Here is a 16064-nt window from a genome sequence, read left to right as displayed (position 1 = left end):
ACCAAGAGCCTGTCATACACACGGCTCAGAATAAAAGGGAGAAAAAAAAGTAAGAAAGAAAGAAAGAAGGAGATAAAATAAAATGGAATAAAGTTATTAAAATAAAAAATAGTTTTTTAAAAAAAATTTTTAAAGTAATAAAAGAAAAAGCAAGAAGAGAGCAACCAAAAGACAAATCCACGAATGATACCAAATGCTAAAAACTATACTAAAACACAAACAAAAACAAAAATGGACACACAGAACCCTAGGACAAATGGTAAAAGCAAAGCTATACAGACAAAATCACACTCAGAAGCATACACATACACACTGACAAAGAAAGAAAAAGGGAAAAAGATATATATATCGTTGCTCTCAAAGTCCACCTCCTCAATTTGGGATGACTTGTTGTCTATTCAGGTATTCCACAGATGCAGGGTACATCAAGATGATTGTGCAGATTTAATCCGCGGCTCCTGAGGCTGCTGGGAGAAATTTCCCTTTCTCTTCTTTGTTCGCTCAGCTCCTGGGGTTCAGCTTTGGATTTGACACTGCCTCTGCGTGTAGGTCACCGGAGGGCATCTGTTCTTCGCTCAGACAGGATGGGGTTAAAGGAGCAGCTGCTTCGGGGGCTCGGGCTCACTCAGGGTTGGGGAAGGGAGGAGTACGGATGCAGGGCGAGCCTGCGGCAGCAGAGGCCAACATGACGTTGCACCAGCCTGAGGCACACCGTGTGTTCTCTCGGGGAAGTTTTCCCTGGATCATGGGACCCTGCAGTGGCGGGCTGCACAGGATCCGAGGAGGGGAGGTGTGGAGAGTGACCTGTGCTTGCACACAGGCTTCTTGGTGGCGGCAGCAGCAGCCTTAGCGTCTCATGCCCGTCTCTGGGGTCCGCGCTGATAGCCGCAGCTCGCGCCCGTCTCTGGAGCTCCTTTAAGCGGTGCTCTTAATCCCCTCTCCTCGCGCACCAGGAAACACAGAGGCAAGAAAATGTCTCTTGCCTCTTTGGCAGCTCCAGACATTTTCCCGGACTCCCTCCCGGCTAGCTGTGATGCACTAGCCCCTTTCAGGCTGTGTTCACGCAGCCAACCCCAGCCCTCTCCCTGGGATCCGACCTCCGAAGCCCGATCCTCAGCTCCCAGCCCCCACCCGTCCCGGCGGGTGAGCAGAGAAGCTTCTCGGGCTGGTGAGTGCCGGTCGGCACGGATCCTCTGTGCGGGAATCTCTCCGCTTTGCCCTCTGCACCTCTGTTGCTGCGCTCTCCTCCATGGCTCCGAAGCTTCCCCCCTCCGTCACCCATAGTCTCTGCCTGCAAAGGGGCTTCCTAGTGTATGGAAACCTTTCCTCCTTCACAGCTCCCTCCCTATTGCAGGTCCCGTCCCTATTCTTTTGTGTCTGTTTTTTTCTTTTTTCTTTTGCCCTACCCAGGTACGTGGGGAGTCACTTGCCTTTTGGGAGGTCTGAGGTCTTCCGCCTGCATTCAGTAGGTATTCTGTAGGAGTTGTTCCACATGTAGATGTATTTCTGATGTATTTGTGGGGAGGAGGGTGATCTCCACATCTTACTCTTCCTCTATCTTGAAGCTCTTTGGGCACAAGCTTTTAAACAGAGGGTCCACCTACAGAAATTGCCATTTGCCCTGCAAGCTTATAATGATGCCATTAAATCACAATTAGGTGTTAGCAGGAGTAATTAGGAATATGTTATAGGGTTGCACACTCATAAGAAATTTTTTATGGGAGGGAGAAAATCTTAAGCATTCACTGTGGGAAGGATTTTTGAAAATCCAGCATTTCAGCCAGGAGACTTTTATTTAGCAAGACCAGCCAAAAGAGTTGTTGTAAATTTTTGTTTTTGTTTCTGACCTTAATTTGAAGGTTACGTGTCTTGCCTTTTTTAATCTATGGCCTAACATGTTCATAGGAAAAAGGAGAAGAGACAGATGGATTCCAAGGGGATAATGGCTGAGTTTTTCCTCTATATTTTCCTTTAGGAATCAATTCCAAGCTTCAGTTTGAAATCATGCCAGGTGCTTTATTTGGGTTGTTCGAGATAAATCCTGACACTGGGGAGGTGGTGACAACCACCACACTTGACAGAGAAGTTCAGGAAGTCCTCACCCTTCGAGGTAAGGGATCCCTTGACTGTGCTAAACAAACAAAAACAGGCAGCAGGCCACTGAGAGGGGAAATTTTACATTTCAGTAGGTTGTCTTTAAATAAAATATTATTGACCCAGTGCTACCCGGTTAATTTGGTCTGTTGCTGTCTGGTTAGGGCAGCATATTTTAGGTATGAATTAATGGCCACCATCTGTGCCGTCTTTTGTTCCTTGTCAGTACTTGTACGTGATGGGGGAGCCCCTGCTCTGTCTGGGACTACAACAATTCTCTGCACAGTGGGAGATGAAAACGATCACGCACCGGAGATTATTGTCCCCAGGCATGACATTGAGGTTCTGGAAAACCAAGAGCCAGAGCTTGTCTACACTGTTTTGGCCTCTGATATGGATGCTGGCAATAATGGAGCTGTCAGGTATCACATAATTGGTAAGTATTATCTTTATTTAAATACCCGCCTCCCCAGGATACCAACTCGGTTGACACACACTTCATGGAGTGCATTCAGCATTTGGTATCTAGTGCAGTGTTTACAGAACGCACACCTGCTAAGAACTGTTTGGTGCCCTGGGTCTCCTCTCCTCCTCCCCACAGCCACCCTGATCCAGTGCCCTCCAAACTCCTCAAAAATCTGCCCTTGACAACTCTCGCTGTTAGTAATCCACTAATATTAGTGCATGTACAGATGGAACAGATAGCTTTTGTTTTCTATTTTCACTTTTTCTCTATTTTCACTTCTCTCGTATGATCACTTATTTTTATTATTTTGAACAGTCAAGATTTTCTTTCAGGCCTAGAGGACATGAGTAGAAAAACAATTCCCAGATCTGCAGACCAATGAAACACTTCAGATCTACAACAATACCCCAGAGATCAAAGTCTTTAGGAACTTCTACACTACCAATTGTGGTTAAGGACCAGGGTTTGTGTTTTTTGAAATTTCCAATCTGATATAACTGATACTTTTGTAAAATCCAATAATTATAAATTACTGGGAGAAAAAATCAGAGGCATACAAAATGCAAGCCCCAGTTTTTAAAAACTATTACTGTATTATGAAGACATAAGATTATTCTCTCATGTTGCTATAAAATTTTCTAAATACTTACTCTTAATTTCTTTGTATTTATCTTGTTGAGGACCAGCTACAAGCAATCCCCAAACAGCACCTGTCACCTCGCACAGCATCAAGGACATTCTTTTTGACCATTCACTTCCCTTTCCCAAATGGTCAACAGTTCCTCTCTACTGGCTTTTCCCATCAGTATTTCCAGTATTTCCCATCTTGAAAAGCATCTCCCTTCACTCACTGTCTCTTTTCCTTCACAGTCAAACTTCTTGAAAATTGTTGTCTACACTCTGGTTTCTGTGTCTTTACTTTCATTTCTTAGGCTGCTGTAAAATGTGTTCCACTGAAGTCACTCCAGCGAAACTACCCTTTCCAGAGACATAAAAGATCCCGTTGTCGCCAAATGCATTGGATCTTTCTTAGTTCTTAATTTTTTTTTTTTTTTTTTTGCGGTACATGGGCCTCTCACTGTTGTGGCCTCTCCCGTTGTGGAGCACAGGCTCTGGACGCGCAGGCTCAGTGGCCATGGCTCACAGGCCTAGCCGCTCTGCAGCATGTGGGATCTTCCCAGACCGGGGCACGAACCCGTGTCCCCTGCATCAGCAGGCGGACTTTCAACCACTGCTCCACCAGGGAAGCCCTCAGTTCTTAATTTAATTGTATTGCTTTTTGTCTTTGTGCACCATGCCCTGGACACTTGGTCTCACCTTGACTTCAGAAAGCCACTTACTTTCTTTTGGTCCTTCATCTGTCTTTCTAGACAAGTCTTCCCAATGTCCTTGTTCTTCTGGTGGTTCTCTGACTTGTTAGAGTTTTCTGGATCTTTTTGGCATATCTTTTTCTTTTCTCATAGACACACTCTTTCTGGTCATTTCATCCAGTTCCTGTTTTCAGCTACCACTGGACCTCAATATCTCCCTATCTTGACTGTACCCTAGATCTAAGTCCCATTAAAGGACATTTTAAAAATTGAAGTATAGTAGACTTACAGTTGCAGATGTTCAACATAATAATTCAATGTTTTTATAGATTATGCTCCATACAAAGTTATTATAAAATATTGAGTATTCCCAGTGCTGTGCATTACATCCTTGTAACTTATTTTATACCTAGTAGTTTGTACCCATGATTCCCCTTCACCCACTTTGCCCCTCTCCATGACTCCCAATACTATGTTAAATAGAAGTGATGAGAGTGGGAATGCTTGTCTTATTCCTGATCTTAGAAGAAAAGTTTTCAGCTTTTCAATGTTGAGTTTGATGTCAGCTGTGGGCTTGTCATGTATGGCCTTTATAATGTTGAGGTATGTTTCATCTTTACCAACTTTGATAAGAGATTTTATCATAAATGGATGTTGAGTTCGGCAAAATGCTTTTTCTATGTCAAATGAGATGATCATATGGCTTTTATCCTCCCCTTTTTTGATGTGGTGTAACACCTTGATTGATTTGCAGATATTGAACCATCCTTGCATCCCTGGAATAAATTTCAATTGATCATGATTAAAAATCCTTTATATGTATTGTTGAATTTAGTTTGCTAATATTTTTGTTGAGGGTTTTGCATTATGTTCATCAGGAATATTGGCCTGATAATTTATTTTTGTAGTGTCTTTGTCTGGTTTTGATATTAGGGCTTCATAGAATGAGTTTGGAAGTGTTCCCTTCTCTTCAATTTTTGGTATAGTTTGGGAAAGATAGGTATTAACTTTTCCTTAAGTGTTTGATAGAAACCCTCAAATTCTGGTGTGGTCCTACTCTGATTTGTTAGGAGTTTCTTTGTTTTTTTTTTTTTGTTTGTTTGTTTGTTTTTGCATTACGCGGGCCTCTCACTGCTGTGGCCTCTCCCGTTGCGGAGCACAGGCTCCAGACGTGCAGGCTCAGCGGCCATGGCTCACGGGCCCAGCTGCTCCACGGCATGTGGGATCCTCCCGGACCGGGGCACGAACCCATATCCCCTGCATCGGCAGGCGGACTCTCAACCACTGCGCCACCAGGGAAGCCCCTGTTGGGAGTTTTTTGATTATTGATTCAATTTCATTACTTTGGTCTTGGAAGTGTGTATGTTTCTAGGCATTCTTCCATTTCTTCTAAGTTGTCCAATTTGCTGCTGTATACCTGTCAGTAGTATTCTCTTATGATTGTATCTCTGTGATATCAGTGGTAATTTCTCCTCTTTCATTTCTAATTTTATTTACTTAGACTTTCTCTTCTTTTCTTGATGAGTCTGGCTAACAGTTTTATCAATTTTGTTTATCTTTAAAAAAAACAGCTCTTAGTTTCACAGAGCTTTTCTTTTTTTTTTTTTTGGTCTCTATTTTATTTACTTCTGCTCTCATCTTTATTATTTCCTTCCTTCTGTGGACTTTGTACTTCTTTTTCTAGTTCCTTTAGATGAAAAGTTAGGTTGTTTATTTAAGATTTTTCTCGTTTCTTGAGTTAGACTTGAATTACTATAAACTTCCCTCTTAGAACTGCTTTTGCTGTGTCCCATAGATTTTGGAAAGTTGTGTTTTTCTCTTCATTCATCTCAAGGTATTTTTTTTTTATTTCCTCTTTGATTTCTTTGTTGACCCATTGGTTTTTTAGTAGTATGTTGTTTAGTCTCCGCATGTTTGTGTGTTTTCCAGTTTCCTTCCTGTAATTGATTTCTAGTTTCATACCACTGTGGTCAGAAAAGACGCATACTTGATATGATTTCAATCTTCTTAAATGTATTGAAGATTTTTTTTGTGGCCTAGCATGTGATCTGTCCTGGAGAATGTTTTATGTGTACTTGAAAAGAATGTGTTTTCTGCTGTTTTTAATGGAATGTTTTGTAGATATCTATTAACTTCTTCTGATCTACTGTGTCATTTGATGTGTCCCTTATTGATTTTCTTTCTGAATGATCTGTTCATTTATGTAAATGGGGTATTAAAGTTCTCTACTGTTATTGTATTTCTGTCAGTTTCTCCCTTTATGTGTGTTAATATTTGCTTTATATAGTTAGGTGCTCTTGTACTAGGTGCATTTATGTTTATGAATGATATATCTTCTTCAATGGATTGACCCATTTATATGATGCCCTTCTTTGTCTTTGTTATTAACTTTATTTTAAAGTCCATTTTGTCTGATATGCATATTGTTATCACAGCTTTCTTTTCATTTCCATTTGCATGGAGTATCTTTTTCCATCTTTTTACTTTGAAGTGAATATGTCTTTAGATCTGAAGTGAGTCTCTTGTAGGCAGCATATAGATGGGTTTGTTTTCTTATCCATTCAGCCACCCTATGTCCTGTGATTGGAGCATTTAATCTATATACATAAAGTAATTACTCACAGATATGTACTTACTGCCATATTGTTACTTGTTTTCTGGTTGTTTTTATAGTTCTTCTCTGTTCTTTTCTTGTTCCTTTAGTCTATTTCCTCACAGTTTAACTATTCTCTTTAGTTTTATGTTTGGGTTCTTTTCTCTTTGTTTTTTGCATATCCATTGGAGATTTTTGATTTGTGGTTACTATGAGGTTCATATATATCAATTACATATAGCTGTTTTAAACTGATAGTGCTTAAGTTCAAACACATCCTAAAAGCTTTACATTTTTCACTCCACTCCCAACATGCTTTATGTTTTGGTGTCATATTTTACATCTTTATTTATATCCCTTCAGTGTTTATCATAGTTATTGTTGATTTTATAATTTTTATCTTTTAACCTTTGTACTAGCTTATTTAAGTAGTTGATTCACTGCCTTTACTATATATTTATAATTATCAGTGAAATTTTTTTTTCTTCACATCTTTCTAAAAATTTTCTTTTTATAGCCTTTTCTTTTTCACTTAAAGAAGACACTTTAACATTTCTTGTAAAGCCAATTTAGTGGCAACAACCTCTTTTAGTTTTTGCTTGTCTGGGAAACTCTTTATCTCTCCTTCAATTCTGAATGATAACCTTGCTGGGTAGAGTGTTCTTGGTTGTAGGGTCTTTCCTTTCAGCACTTTAAATATGTCATGCTACTCCCTCTGGCTTGCAAGATTTCTGCTAAAAAGTCAGCTAATATTTATCGTGGTTCCCTTGTATGTGACTCTGTTTTTCTCTTCCTGTCTTTAAAATTCTGTCATTCACTCTTTAACTTTTTCCACTTTAATTATGAAATGACTTAGTGTGAGTCTCTTTGGGTTCATCTTGTTTAGGCATCTCTGTGATTCTTGGACCTGGATACATTTCCTTTTCAGGTTAGTGATGTTTTCAGCTATAATTACATCAAATATGCTTTCTGCCCCTTTTTTCTCTCTCTTCCTCTCTGACCCCTATAACATGAATGTTAGTATGCTTGATATTGTTCTAGAGGTCCCTTAAATAATACTTATTAAACTTTTTTTCTTTTTGCTGCTCTGATAGGGTGATTTCCACTATTCTGTCTTCTAGGTCGTTTATGTGTTCCTCTGTATCACTTAATCTGCTGTTAATTCCTTCTAGTGTATTTCTCCTTTCAGTTATTGTATTCTTCAGTTCTAATTGGCTCATTTTTATATTTTCTAGTTCTTTGTTGAAGTTCTCACTGTATTCATCTATTCTTTTCCTAAGTTTGGTGAACATTTTTATAACTATTGCTTTGAACACTTTATCAGGTAAATTACTTATTTCTGTTTCATTAGGCTTCCCTCCTCCCCATCCCAGTGTTTTATATTGCTCTTTGCTTTGGAACATGTGCTTGTGTCTTCTCATTTTGTTTGACTCTCTATGACTTTCTTCTCATTTTGTTTGTTTGTTTCTATGAAATTAGGGAAAACATACCCTTCTTGGTCTTGAAATCATGTCTTTGTGTTGAAGCAGTTGGAGCATCCCTATGCAGTCTGCCTATGCCCAGTGGCTTTGGTGGTAGAGCTGGATCTAAAGTGATCATGGGACATGTCTTCTTTTGGGATGTGCTAGCTGTCACTGCCCTGTCAGGGGGTGGGGCCGGGGTCTGAGGGGCTGGGGCCACAATCCTGAGTGAGCGTAGTGTCTCCTTGGTGCTATAGAGGTTTCTGCCTTGGCCAGGGCTGGAACTAGGACTCAGAGGGCTGGAATAGGAGGCTGATGCAAGCCCTGGTTTCTCCCAAGGTGCACTGATGGTTTCTGCCTTGTTAAGGAGTGGGGCTGGAGCAGGAGAGGCTGAGGTAAGAGCCTGTCTCAGACAGGGGTAAGGTGCACTGGAGCAGTCATAACAGGCTGGCCAGAGCACCAGGCATGTTTCAGTCTGCTGTCTCTGTGCTGGGACTGGGAACAAACAAGTGAGTGTCCACACTCTTCAAGAGCAGAGTCTCAGTTTCCTACAGGCTTCCATTAAGCCCCACTGGTTTTCAAACCACCTAAAGGGGCTTCTATTCCAAGTGCTGAACCCCAGGGCTGGTATGCCCAATGTGGGGCTGAAACCCCTACCCCTGAGGGAGGATCCCTGAGCCTCTGAAATCCGTCTCCTCTTCTGGGTCACACACGAGGGGTGTGGGTCCTGACTAGATTTCTTCTCCTCCCCTCCTACCAGACTCCACATGGTTCTTTCTTTGTAATCTTGGTTGTAGAAGAGCCATTCTGCTAATCTTCAGGTCAGTCTCAGAGAGAGTTTCTTTTTATGTAGTTTTGATGTCTTCCTGAGAGGAGGTGAGCTCAGACTCTTCCCACCCCACCATCTTGATCCTACCTCCTAATAAATTTTTATTTTCCACTCTCTCTCTCCTTTTCACAGTGAGAAAGCAGAATCAGGATCAGTGCCTTTGACAAGAAATAGCATTTTTGTTCACACTTTATGTCCTGTGGTGGACTGTGGACTTTGCTCTGTGTCATCCTCACTCCAGAACTCCCCATCAAAGAACGTATTTGTATGACTCTCATACCAAACCAAACCAAAAAGATGTTAAAATTAGTTCAAGGAGAAATGTAAGAAACACACACATACACACACAGAGCAAAAATAAGGAATTCTGAAATGCAGAAGAGGTCTATCCATAGGATAGTAATCAATGCCATTCCACTAGACACAGTTAATTATCATGTACTTACAAAAGTGCTAGGATGTAATAATCAGGAAATAAATATTTGTTGACTGAATATGTATATTCATGGCAAAGGGCTGCTACTTTTTGAATTCAAATGTATTTTGAATTGTTTTCTTTACTAGATGGAAATACTGATGAGTACTTTGCTATTAATGAAACATCAGGAGAACTCTCAATCACTCGTGCTTTGGACCGGGAGCAAGTCAGCAACTTCACCCTAGTCATCCTGTGCTCCGATCTGGGGGATCCACCCCGGAGCTCCATGGTGCAGCTGCAAGTCAGAGTTCTGGATGACAATGACCACAGTCCTTCCTTCTCCAGGCTCCATTACCAGGCCTCTGTGAGAGAAGATGCTCAAGTGGGAACCGTGGTTCTTGTGCTCTCTGCCGTGGACAAGGATGAAGGCCTGAATGGGCAAACTGAGTATTCTCTAGCGGAGGAGCCTTCCGGGGCATTCACCATTGATCCCGTAGCAGGCACATTGAGAACCAGCCACATCCTTGACCGAGAAGCAAGAGCTGAGCATACATTTAAGGCTGTTGCCAGAGACTGTGGTGTCCAGGGCTCAAGAAGCACCATGGTGATCATAAAAATACATGTCACTGATGTTAATGACAATGATCCAGTTTGGGAACAGAACCCCTTTGATATTTTTCTTTCCCCCCAGTCACCTACTAACCAGATGACCGCCATCCTGAGAGCCAGTGACCCAGACTTGGGGCCCAATGGAACTGTCATATTTAGTTTTGCAGAGCCCCAGTCAGTGTTTTCTATTAATGAATACACAGGAGAAATTCAACTTCAACAAAACCCAGCTTCAGAATATTTTCCTATCTGGCTGCAGTTAAAAGTTGTTGACCAAGGGTTCCCAGCTAGGACAACCACTGGTCTCTTGGTCATTCACATGGAAGGAGAAGATGTAAGGATTTCGTTCAGCCAGCATGTGTATAATGGGATTGTGCCTGAAAATTGTGAGGCAGGTGAGTGTCAAGTGTTTTGTACATTGTCCCAGTTTTGGCAAAATGCTTAAAACTAAGGATTATAGAACGAGCGCTATCACGGTTCAGTTATGAATTTTTGAGTCCAGCCAATTCTTGATATGCCAACTTTCATTCAAAATTTGTCATTAGAAAAATATACTCAAATACAGTAAAACACGCACACACACTCTCCTTTAAAGACAGCAAAAGGTAGTAAAAATACTGAAAGATAAATTATTCAAGGCTCATAAAGTTTAACTTAAATTTAAAATCTCAAATAAAAACCCTTTTATTTAAATGTTTATGAATTCTGAACAACTGTGCATTTCCTAAAGTACTTTCCTAGAAGTACAATGAAAGGTGAAGTATGTTGTGGTTCAGTGACTGTCACTGTGTGTCCTTGGGCAGCTGGATGTCTCTGCCTCAGTTTCCTAATCTGCAAATTAAGGATAAGTTTGGTGCCCACCTCATTAGGGTATAAGACTGAATAAGCCAGTTCACATAAAGCACTTAAAACAGTATCTGACTCAGAATCAACATGTAATATATGGGAACTGCTGTTATTATTATTATTATACTTCATTTTATATTATACCTCATTTTGATACAGTCAGCATTGCTTTCAAACAGTGCAGTAATATCTGATCTTCAAAGAATTTGGCACAGATTATACTACTCAGAACAGGCTTCAGTGAATGGTAACTATTTTTCCTCATAATGCTAAAATATTTTTCAGTTATTTCCCTACTCAAATGTATGCCATAATGGGAAACATAAAAAAATTAATTTAAATGATCTTTCTAGCCCAAAGCAAAAAAACCCATTTGTATATAGTTGTGGATTGAAAGAAATCCAATCTAGGTAATTATATCTAACTAGAGAGTTGAGAAATAAATCTTCTGAACCTTTCAGCCAGCCAGAGGGCAAAGCACATGGACTCCAGGGCTTGGGAGAGAACGAGTTTGCCTGCGACAGTCTGATTTGTGCTGTTTGCTTTCTCCAGTCATTTTTTGTTTTTATTTTGTCATTTTGGGTTCAGTTTCACTTTATCCATACCTAAAACAACCACTATTTAAAAGGCAACCTTCATTTTTCTGAAATTGATCTATACATTTCATAGTGAAAATATTTTGTTACACGTTATATTCTTTATGAAAAGAGAATATTCAATTTAATATCGAATGTCAAATTAGGGTTCTTCTCAGTTGCAGATTATTAACCTTTGATCTTCTTTTGAATTACGGTTATCTCATGGGCTGCTTATTCGGAAGGCCTCTTATTGATTCTAAACATAATTAAGGGTAAATTGCAATTACCTTCATTAAATGAAATAATAGCGACTTCCAAAATAACTAGAAATGTCCACCCATATACTTAGGTGTGATGAGATTTCTGCATAAGAGTTCAATGTTAAATAACATGAGATACTCCTTAGAGCTCTGTTTCTGTACCTCTGGAGAGGTATACATCCCAACCCCAGAGCAGAGCCTGATAGAAAGGAAAGGTGACATTTTCTAAATAATACAGCACAAAATATATGAATCAATCTTGAAATTGATCTGATAAAATCATAGAATTTTTGGGCTTCCCTGGTGGCGCAGTGGTTGAGAGTCCGCCTGCCGATGCAGGGGACACAGGTTCGTGCCCCAGTCTGGGAAGATCCCACATGCCGCGGAGCGGCTGGGCCCGTGAGCCATGGCCGCTGAGCCTGCGCGTCCGGAGCCTGTGCTCCGCAACGGGAGAGGCCACAACAGCGAGAGGCCCGCGTACCGAAAAAAAAAAAAATCATAGAATTTTTGAGCCCAGCTTTTGTCTGCAATGAACATAGAAACATTTTTTTTTCCTAAATACCCTTGACACAAGACCTTTCAGTCTCTACTTGAATATTTCAGTGACTGAAAGTTTAGGACAGTGGTTCTTGAACTTGTGTGTGAAACAGGCACTCTGTGATGATCCCTGAAGTTTCTGCTTCGGTAGGTCTGGGGTCCAGGAACTATCATTTTTAACAAACTCTGCAGGTGATTTGATTGCATGACAATGTTGGAAAACCCTTTCATGTGAAAAGTCATTCCTGCATTGAACCCAGATCTGCCTCCTCTATGTCTGTCCATAAATCTTAGTCCTGCCCTCTGGAGCACTCCACTGATCTACACAGTCACTCTTCAGATATTTTATTTGCTCCTTCAACAAAATTTTTATTGCATATTTTGTGCCAGGTCCTCTTCTACTAGGATATGTTAGTGAACTAAAAGACAAAGATGCTTGTCCTTGTGAGGCTTACATTCTAGCAGGGGTAAAGAGACAATATCAATGAACGTAATAAATAACTAAAATGTAGTGTATGCTAGACGGTGTTAAGAGCTATGGTATAAAGAGGCAGAGCAAGGGCTGCTGGGGGAGGGCACAAATGCAATTTTAGATAGCAGGTTAGGGAAGGCATCATTGAGCAAGTGACATTTAGGCAAAGACTTAAAGAGAGGAGGTAGCCATTCATATATTTGGGGGAAGAGCATTTCCGAAAAAAAAAAAAGGAGAAATCCAGTGGGAACCCACCTGGTTTGCTCAAAGAACAGTAAAGAGGACTGTGTGACTGGAGCAGAGTAAGCAAAGTGAAGAATGGTAAAAAATGAAGGTCAGAAGCGAATGGACCAGGCAGGGCCTTGTAGATCACTGAGTGGGGGGGGGTCTTTGGCTTTTACTCAAAATAGTTTTCCCGTCTCTAGTTCTTCACTTATTCTTTACATAATGAGATCTCCAACCACGGCTAATGAACATTCTCATCCAATATAAATTCTGCAGAGTAGTAGGCATTAAATAAATTATCACTCAAAAGAATTGGCACAGGACTCATCATTGTGTCACACTTTTTCACATTAGTAAATGAAATTTCTAAAAATTGAGTAATGTACCTGGCCATTTCCTAATTAAGATATCCTTTCTCGGGCTTCCCTGGTGGCGCAGTGGTTGAGAGTCTGCCTGCCGATGTAGGGGACACGGGTTCGTGCCACAGTCCGGGAAGATCCCACATGCCGCGGAGCGGCTGGGCCCGTGAGCCATGGCCGCTGAGCCTGCGCGTCCGGAGCCTGTTGCTCCACAACGGGAGAGGCCACAACAGTGACAGGCCTGCGTAACGCAACAAACAAACAAACAAACAAAAAGATATCCTTTCTCACGTCACCCACGATTAATTTGTTTGCAGGATTAAACCTAAATAAAAGTCAATATCTAAAGCACACCAAAGAAAATATTTCGGTATGACATTAAGTTATGGGTTAGTAAGTATAATAATATTTGTGGTTGAATTCAGAAATGATTTAATAATAACCCTAATAAAAACTGCTGTGGAAGGGGAAATTATTCACCTGTTTTCATCTTTGCAGTGCGCCATTCATTTCTGTGTCCGAGACTCACTCTGTCTGTAGTGGTTGCCTTTATGGGAAGGAAACTACCCCTACTTTGGTCTGTTTCTCATCACTCAACCTTCCGTCTACCCCCAGCCGTAACAGTTGGGAGTAATCAATGTGGCGAAGAGTAACCTGGTCTGAGATAAAAAATAAAACTAGGGCAGAAGACAGTGAAGACTAAATTACTTTCTTACCTCTGAAGGTGGGCCTCCTGTTTCAGTTCATTCAGAAAAACTAATGAATACATGGGCAGAAGCCTCTATTCTGCTATTGCATCATTGTGTTTTCTTTGACCTCTGATTAGAGTTGTCTTTCTTAGTCCTCTTGTATTTAGAATTACTGAACTAAATTTGACGGCTACCTTTTTAATAGAACTTAACACTCTTAAAATTTGTTTATTAAATCTTACACATAAGCAAGGTTAATACCTGGCAGGAATACAGCATATGGTACCCATAAATATCCATATACTTTTCAAGACATCAGAAGCAATGGGTTGGGACCTTGCTTTGAAGAGCAGCTATGACGTGTGAAGGGCATGGAGGCTAAGGGGAGAGTAGCCTAAAAGCTGCAGCATATGACAGGAAGGAGAACTAGAGGAGGAAAGGATGGTGGTTAAGAAGGCTGTTGAATCTGATTAGATGCAGCTAACCTACACCAGGGTCGGCAGGATTCCCTAGGCCCCAGTGAACAACGACAACAAAGTGCGTAATGTACTGATTGACATATGCCCCAAATATTTCAAGCTGGCCAAAGCTTTGCCTGGAGCATGAATTTCATACATATTGCCAGATCATATCATGGACACCAGAAGGTGATTTTTTTAAAATTTGGATTCCAGTGGTTTTAAGAGATTGTAAACCCATTGATCAGTGTTAGAATGGCCTTGATATACATTATTTAATAGCATTTTATAACTTCCAGAATTATTTCTGTCCCAAATACATCTGCAATTTTAATCTTTATTTTCAAAGGAAACATATGTGCCTATTGGAAGCTCACATCATCTGTGGTTCACTCAAGCATCCCATCCGGCAGGCACCGCCTGACATCCCGAGTGAATTATGTTCTGTATCTTCATAAATCCTATTACCCTAAACTGCTTTTAACATTTAGATTTTTTTAAAGAAAATAAAACGTTAAAATAAATAACTCTAATGTATTTATATTTGTTTAACTTTTCTTTCTTGGAAAGCCCACAAGTTTGAGTTTTGATTGACATTATTTTCATCTATTAACAACATTAAACTTAACACTTCAATTGTTTAAAACAGTACATAGTTCAAAAATAGATATATATATATATATATATATACATACGTATATATAATTTTTTATAGTTTATAGCATTTTAGAAGAAACCCTTCAGTAGGTAAGGTCTCTTTAAGTCATGAAATGTTCATTTATTCACAGAAAGAGTCATTTCAGAAGGTACCAGTTGCCTGTAAGGGAGAGGTTGGCCATACAGCAAGGTGACAAGAAAAGCTGAAGCCCAAATGATTCCCCGCTCTGTACCCTTACCACCTGCTGTTCCTTTTTTACCCACATGAGACGAAATATAACCATTCTGAATCTTTTTGAAGTGAAATATAAACCACTTGGTTGTCTGTGACATTCCAATCCATTAAACCATTTAAATGAACCTTCTAGAAGCCAGCTTTTATTTCTTCTTTTCCACTTCCAGAGCTTTGGTTATACCAATGAGAGTGAATCAGCAACCGTAGTCCCCAATGTGGACTTTTCACAACTTCATGCATTTTTAATAATTACTAGAGAGGAAACATTGAAATTATGAATTGCCTGATTAAAAATGGAATAGTCAGACATTAAAAGACTTGAGATAAAATGAAAACATGATGATGATACAGGAGTGCATTCTAACTAGTAAAATATATTTACTATTGTCTCATAAACAAATTAGATCTTGATATTTTGGAGGAAAACCTTTCTTCTGGCCCTTTGGCAATTGATCCAGAATTCTGTCTCCTACTGTCGGTAAGGTGGGGTGCACGTACGTGGAGTATGGACATTGCGATAGGACTTAATGTAGCTGAGTGAGTCTCTACTGTTCTCCTGCCCAGGATGGGCAAGTTCTCTTTCTCCTTCTAGAGCGTGGAAATAATAACAACTGACTCACAGAGAAACCGTAAGGATCAAGTGAAGTCATGTGAGGGTACTAGTCACAGTTTTCATTGTTATTGTTACCTTCTTTCTGTCCCAAATCCTTGATTGAATTCTATAAAGTTAGCTGGCTATACATTCGCACCAGAGCAGCCAGTTGTTACTCAGCAGTTATTTAACAGCAATGAAATATTTGCAGTTTCTAAATCCCTACCACTCCTTTCTGTTCCACCTGTCCCCAAACCAGGTAAGAACTGTACTTTCCAAGGTGACAGAGTTCCCATAATTTTGGAAGTGCTGTCTCTATGTCATCCACGGCTTTGGAACGGGCCCAACGTATAACTTATGATAATGAAAAGAGGGAA

The 16064-nt window shown here is 40.3% G+C and overlaps 1 protein-coding gene across 1 annotated transcript in view; it reads left to right on the top strand.

Annotated features, from left to right (window-relative positions):
• Nucleotides 1–16064, top strand: part of DCHS2 (dachsous cadherin-related 2) — a 290076-nt gene that overhangs the window by 213229 nt on the left and 60783 nt on the right. The window contains exons 11-13 of the mRNA XM_060147145.1: nt 1976–2110; nt 2321–2530; nt 9317–10174. Coding sequence (XP_060003128.1) covers nt 1976–2110; nt 2321–2530; nt 9317–10174 — 1203 coding nt within the window. The remainder of the gene's footprint in view (nt 1–1975; nt 2111–2320; nt 2531–9316; nt 10175–16064) is intronic.

This window comes from Lagenorhynchus albirostris, chromosome 4 (assembly GCF_949774975.1).
Source record: "Lagenorhynchus albirostris chromosome 4, mLagAlb1.1, whole genome shotgun sequence".
NCBI classification, from domain to species: domain Eukaryota; kingdom Metazoa; phylum Chordata; class Mammalia; order Artiodactyla; family Delphinidae; genus Lagenorhynchus; species Lagenorhynchus albirostris.
The sequence above is the reverse complement of the archived record's forward strand: the minus strand, read 5'-3'. Positions and strand labels throughout refer to the sequence as shown.